Genomic DNA, 7,024 nt, shown 5'->3' on the forward strand with positions numbered 1-7,024 from the left:
AAAAAAAATCCACTCACCACAGCCAGTCTGGCTATAGCCACTGCTGCCCATTTTGCCAATAGTCCTCAGTATAACACCATTCCTTGGGGAAATCACCTAGCTACCTGGTGGAAGGTTGATTACGTAAGACCGCTTCCATTATGGAAGGGGTAGCACTTTGTTCTCATTGGAATAGACACTCTAGATGCTGATTTGCCTTCCTTGACTGCAGTGCTTCTGTCAAAACCACCATCCATGGGCTTACAGAAGACCTTTATTCACTGTTATAGTTTCCCACAGATGATTGCTTATGACCAAGGATTGCATTTATAGCAAATGAAGTGCAGCAATGGGCCCATGCTATGGAATCCACTGGTCTTTCCATGTTCTGCATCACCCTGAGCAGATGGTCTGATAGAATTGTGGAATGGCTTGCTTTTTTTTTTTTTTTTAATTATTGTAGTGAAAATATACACAACAAACATTTGCCAACATACCAACCTCCACATTTAGAATTCTATGCGTAATGGTTTTTTTTAGACTTAATTACAGTGCCAGCTGAGTGGTATCTTGCAAGGCAGGGGTAATGCTCTCTGGTATACAGTAAGTCAGTGACCAATATGTGATCTCTTTTTTCCCATAATGAGGATTCACAGGTCTGGGAATCAAGGAGTATGTATGTGTGGGAATGGCTCCTCTCACTATACTCCCACTGATGCCCTTGTGAAATTTTTGCTTCCCATTTCTACACCTTTGGGCTCTGCTAGTCCAGATGTTTTAGGACAATGGTGAATTTGTATTGTGTCAGCTTCCCTAAGCTGTAACTTCATTTTTCAGAATTCCTTTCTCTTTATTCCCTGTGTTAGTGCACATGAGATCTAGCAGGCAGAAGTGAAGCAGCAGTCAAATTATTTTTACACTTGGGAGGCACAGTTGAAGCAGTTTTGCTTATCCGCTGTCTCACTTGGTTAACATGGGGCAGCAACCAGGCCCACAGCCCCTAAGGCTCCTGCTGAATTTGCTCCTTCACCTTCTCTGACTCTTTGGCCAGGTTCATATGGAGTTCCTGGATGAAAGGCATCAGCTTCTTTTTATTTTTAATTTTTATTGTCATTTGGGTGAAATTTTATAGAGCAAGTTCATTTTCCATATGGCTGTTCATACATATTTTATTTCATGACATCGATTGTAAGTCCCTACAATGTAAGAGCTCTCTTCCCACTTCCTCCCTGTAGTTACCTCTTCCCTGTGTCCTTCTTTCCTGTGCATTCCTGCCCCCTGAGCTATCTCCCTGTGCAAATACTGCCCTTCTGTTCTCCCACGATAGATCGTTCTAAGGAGTTGTTCTGGTTACCTAGTACTGCTCTGGAAAGAGTATACCACAAATGGGATGGCCTTAACAAATAGGAGTTTATTCTTTTACAGTTTGGGGCTTTAAGTCCAAGTTCAAAGTGCCAGGCTGTAGGTGCTGTGTGAAAGCCCCTCAACCTTGGGGTCCAGCTCTGCCTCCTGCTCCTGGCCCACTGGAGCTAGGGGCGTTTCTTCATTCAGACAGCCACTGGCTGCTGAGGCTGAGAAGCCCAAGGTTGACAAGTAAAAAGGCACAGTCCTGATGTTACCAAAGCACACGGCAGGCCATTAATTCAAGTTCATTGTAAGTCCCAAGGTCGGCAGAGCATGGCAGGCTGCTGAACAATGACACGGCTACATGCAGGGTCCAAGTGTGCCATAAGCTAGAGACTATTCCCAAAACTACTACTTATATATGGGAAGCAGACCACATACCCAGAAGCAGCTAGTCAGCTGCTCACAGTAGATTCTACCATGGAGTTGATTATCAGTCTTATCATGGGGAATACTACCTCCAGCTGCCCAGCAACTCAACCAGGCCCAGGCAAGTTGACACATAAACTGAACCACCACAGGAGTGTATCTACTTCATGTAAATGTTCACCCTATATGCTTGTCTATTGCTTGGTTGGAAGCCACAGAGGTAAGTTAAATTCTAGACCTGAATGGCACATAGGGGCCATAGTCTCAGGGGCTTCACCAGGCTCTATCAGAGCAGTAAACCTGAGCTTTTTTTTTTTTTTTATGATTTTGAGTTTTGTTCCACATTGTTCTCCCACTGTGTCTGGGATCTCCTGCACTGATCCCTTTCTGAGTGGTTGACAGTGGTATCAGCTGCTGTAGGTCACTCTCAGCACTGAATGTGGAGGCTTGAAGATGGTGAGAGACCCGCGAGGATTCTCGTCCGTCACTGTGGGCTCCAGCTCATCCCTGCGGGCTCTTCATTGTCATTATGCCCCTTCTTTGCATCCATCCGTCTTCCCTTCCTATTTGCTTGCCCTGCCCACTTCAGGCCCCAGCTGCAGACTTATAAGTAAGAGCCTCACAATCGCATAAGGTCAAATACTTATAATAAAATCCTTTATTATATCTTACCTCTAGGAGTTCTGCTTCTCTGATCAAACCCTGACTGGTCCATCCCCCATATTAAGCTATATAGAGTTCCACTAACACGCCATGCTTCCATGTCTGTACTTTTTCTTCCTAAAATCCTGATCTCCTTCTCGGCCTAGCTAATTCCTCCATGTCTTTGACTCATCACACTTTATCTCCTTAGAGAAGCCTCCCCTGACCTAAAAAAACGAAAAACAAACTCACTGCCATCAAGCCGGTTCTGACTCATAGTGACTCTCTTGGGTTTCCAAGGCTGCAAATCTTTATAAAAGTAGGTTGCCTCATCTCCCTCCTACAGAGAAGCTGGTGGGTTTGAACCACTGACCCTCTGGTTAACAGTCAAATGCCTTAACCACTGAACCACCACAGCTCCTTTCCCCTGACCCAGTCCTGCTTAAATGTCCTTCCTTTGTGCTTCCATAGCAACTGTTCTTTCTCTGTCACAACACCTATCACTTTATAGCACTATAGTTGTATTCTTCTGTCCTTGGTTTCTCTCCCAAAAGAGCCGAAACTAAACTCTCTGAGGGACTGAGTATTAGCTTTGTATTTCTTAGGCCACTATAGTGTCTGGTACATAGCAGGGACTCATTAAATGTTTGTTAAATGATGAAAATAAGGACTGTAACTACAAAGTTACTTATATTTGCCTCATTGTATTTGGTTCAAGATTCACATCTCATAGCTCAGGGTAATAAGATAATTACCACATAACTCCCTACACGCAGGTTCCATGCTTATCCTTCTATGATCCCGGGCCTACACTTAGGCTGATTCCGCTCCACACAGAATAAAGTGAACTAAGAACATTGTGGTTTCTTCTCATTAACTGGAGGAATAAAATTAGATAATTTAGATCTCATAGTGTGTCACTTGTTAGAACTATCTGTTTTAGCCTGAATTGACTAGATAATTTTAAACCTGTTCTTTGGATTTGACTGAATAGGTCTTGCTTAATTTATAGATTCACACACACACACTTTAAAAAAATTCCCTATTGCTCAAACATGTAATAAAAGGAGGACAAGGGCACTTGTGGGCTCTAATAATGTCTTCTTCCCAGTTAAACTACGTTCATATGCACATCTGCTGTTCAAATGGCCAGTGGACAGATGAGAGTTTCACCTTAACTCTTAGCTTATATAGGGCAGCAGTTACGCCTACTGCTCTTAGCTGTGTGCTATAGGCTGGAAACTATGACCACTGCTGTTAACTGTGTAGATGGGGTGGTAACTATGACCATTGCTTTCAGCTGAGTGACATAGGGTGGGATCTAGTCACTCCTCTTTTCATTATACAGGATAACAGAACCTACCACACTGATTCTCTGCTGAAGGTTTTAAGTCAGTGCTGAAAATCCTAAGAAATTAAACCCATAACTGGACAGCAACCCCAACAAGTGAAGATCAATATCATTTGTACTCTTCCTTACCCATTATACTTACCCAAGGCTCTCCCCTTGTTTGCCTAACCTCATTCATCGAAACAAGTAGTCTTGACCAAATACTCACATTCTAATGTAAATGAAGAAAAAAATACTCTCAAAGATAGTTGGACACAAGATACAAAATAAACAGGTTACCTAGACTCACAGCTCCTACAACAAATCCTTGTGCAGCAACTCTCATGTGAATAAGATGAATGGACATTTTCTGATGTCTTCTGAACTTTAACTTGTAAAGACCATAGGACACCACAGTCACAAAGCCTGCTATCCCTGAGAATTGAAAAAATAAGGGTTATGTAAATAGCAGGACTGTATTCCCAAGAGCTTAGAGAGTTCAATGAAAGAATTTACAAAGGATCAGTACCTGGAAGATAAACAGGCAAGATACCAAAGAATGCTTCTTAAAACAGAACCATGCTGGATTTGATCTACCAGATTTTAAAATGTGTCCTGAACATCCTTGAATTCAATGACTGCAGTTTTGTCTCTTCTCAGAAAGATCTATACCACATAGTATAATAATTGTCTAGTACCTTGTAGTTTTCTGGAGCCATAATTTCAATCATGGATGTTGCAAGGTTATTATCTGGGGCAACTCAGCCGGTGAGTGAACCTACCAAATATCTGGCATCTACTACTTTATAAGGGAGCGCTGGTGGCATAGTGCCTAAGGCATTGGACTGCTAACCAGAAGAAGCCTGGCCGTTCAAACCCACCAGCCACTCCTCGGAAGGAAGGCTGGGCAATCTATTTTCGTAGTGATACCGCCTCGGAAGCCCAAGGGGGGAGGGTCGCTATGAGTCAGACCCAACTCAAGGGCAGTGAGTTATAAGCCTTTGGCTTTGGTTCTTTTTACTTGTCATCAAATAAGGGATAAATCTAGCCAAATGATAAAAGCTTTGTTTCTCTGAAAAAGTGAGAGATTACATTTTAGTGAGAGCTGAAAAGATATGAATATATGTAGAATAAGTATATGATCCTGGGAAGAATTTTGAAAAGTATATAAAAATGTGATTGATTTTTACGTGAAATAGCAAATTTTTATGAGCTATGCTGGCACATGTGTGTTTTTATATGTGGGTATGGGTGTTTGTATTCTTTCAGGATCCATTTATTAAGTGGAAACAAGAATCAGAGTAAATAATCACACACACACACACACACACACACGTTTGTAGGCTGATAAACAATTAATGAGAGTAAAATGATAGTGACCAATGCACTACAAACTTTAAAACCCCAAAAAGCAAGTAACAATAAAACAATGAAGGCAGGCCCACAGAAACGTAGGTATTATATTGCTAAAGTCTCTGCAAGTTTGGCCAAATATTTTTTGAAATAATTATAGAAATACGTAATAAATGGCATTAAACTGAACATGTTCCTTCCCTGGAAATTCCACTTTGGGGAACATATGCCAAGGAAATAACCAAAATGAAATTCAACAAATAGACACAAAGATGTTCCTGACTATACTCTATGTGGGGAAACTGAACAACCCAAGTGGTCCGGATGAAAAACTGCCATAGCCGTTAAAGTATTATAAATACATAAAGAACTAAAACACAGAAATGTGCATACAATGTGTTAAGTGAATAAAGCAAAACCAAACAATCTGTCAACCCAGATTTTAAATACATATAATCCAAACAGAGACCTTAACAGTGATCATAAATCAACTTTAAACAATGTAAACAGAGTTTTTACATGAATAGGTTTTTTTACATGATGATAACAAATAAAAATATATTGTAAATTATCTGCTCGGGGCACTCTATCCTGTGGCAGGAAATATATAGTAGATGCTGTTAAAAATAACAATAAGCTGAACAAAACTATTCAAGATATGTATCCAATTTTTATCATTATTTATTTTCTGGCAAAAAAAAAAATTGGCTCTCTTCCCTTGATCAAATCAAGGTTCTATTCTTACATAAATTGGCGTTGTTTCATTTAGAGATTAAGGACAGAACCTTTACTGTTTTCCACGTAGCCTCTCTGGAGTTTGTATATAATTGAGTTTAGCTGGGAGTGCTTTTATCTTTCTGCTTTAATCATTAATTTAATGTAAAACAGGCACAGTGATTAATCTCCGATCATTATAGTGATCTGTTCAAGTACCAACTTCTTAAATTGTTTTTCTAGTTAAAAATGCTAAGAAGATGAATAAATCACTATTAAATTATTTGCTTCTATTTCTAATGGTTGCTAGTACAAACCTACATCAAATAAAATGAAACTTCTAAATATGGGATATTACTGTAAAGTAAAATTTTGATCCTTTCTGTTATGTGAATAAGGAGCTCTGGTAGCATAGTGCCTAAGGCACTTGACTGCTAACCAGAAGGCTGGCGGTTCATACCCATCAGCCACTCCTCGGAAGGCAGATGGGGCAATCTACTTCCATAGTGATACTGCCTCGGAAACACAAGGAGGGGTCACTATGAGTCAAAATCCACTTGATGGCAGTGAGTAGTTTTGGTTATGTGAATAAGGAGCTCTGGTAGCATAGTGCCTAAGGCACTTGACTGCTAACCAGAAGGCTGGCGGTTCATACCCATCAGCCACTCCTCGGAAGGCAGATGGGGCAATCTACTTCCATAGTGATACTGCCTCGGAAACACAAGGAGGGGTCACTATGAGTCGGGGCTGACTTGACGGCACATAGCAACAACAACAACATGTGAATAGTGACACTTGAAATTACTATATTAGCAGTGACATTTAATGGAAACATGTGATTTAGACCTATTTAGAAGGTTTTATGGCATTAATATGTTCACAAATTTATATAAGTTTGATTTAAATGAGTTACTTCAACAGTTTCCAGACAAACTGAACACAAGGAAAGAGGCCTGGCTGCAGTATATAATAATACACGTTTCCAACTCATAGTGACCCCTCCTTGGGTTTCCGATGCGGTATCTCTACAGAAGTAGGTTGTGAAACCTTCCTTCTGAGGAGTGGCTGGTGTGTCTGAACCGCCAGCCTTCTGGTTAGCAGTCAAGTGCCTTAGGCACTACGCCACTAGAGCTCCCATATGTAACTGTTGTTGTTGTTGTTGTTGTTATGTGCCGTCGAGTCGGCCCCAACTCATAGCGACCCCTTCTTGGGTTTCCGAGGCAGTATCACTAC

At 40.9% G+C, this 7,024-nt stretch overlaps 1 protein-coding gene across 1 annotated transcript in view; it reads right to left on the reverse strand.

Annotated features, from left to right (window-relative positions):
- The window catches only part of HIGD1C (HIG1 hypoxia inducible domain family member 1C), a 19,689-nt gene that overhangs the window by 11,214 nt on the left and 1,451 nt on the right, over positions 1-7,024 (reverse strand). Inside the window, exon 2 of the mRNA XM_007937803.1 lies at positions 4,025-4,159. Within this exon, the coding sequence (XP_007935994.1) occupies positions 4,025-4,159 (135 nt within the window). The remainder of the gene's footprint in view (positions 1-4,024; positions 4,160-7,024) is intronic.

This window comes from Orycteropus afer, unplaced genomic scaffold (assembly GCF_000298275.1).
Source record: "Orycteropus afer afer isolate SDZICR_OR568_19922 unplaced genomic scaffold, OryAfe1.0 scaffold00045, whole genome shotgun sequence".
NCBI classification, from domain to species: domain Eukaryota; kingdom Metazoa; phylum Chordata; class Mammalia; order Tubulidentata; family Orycteropodidae; genus Orycteropus; species Orycteropus afer.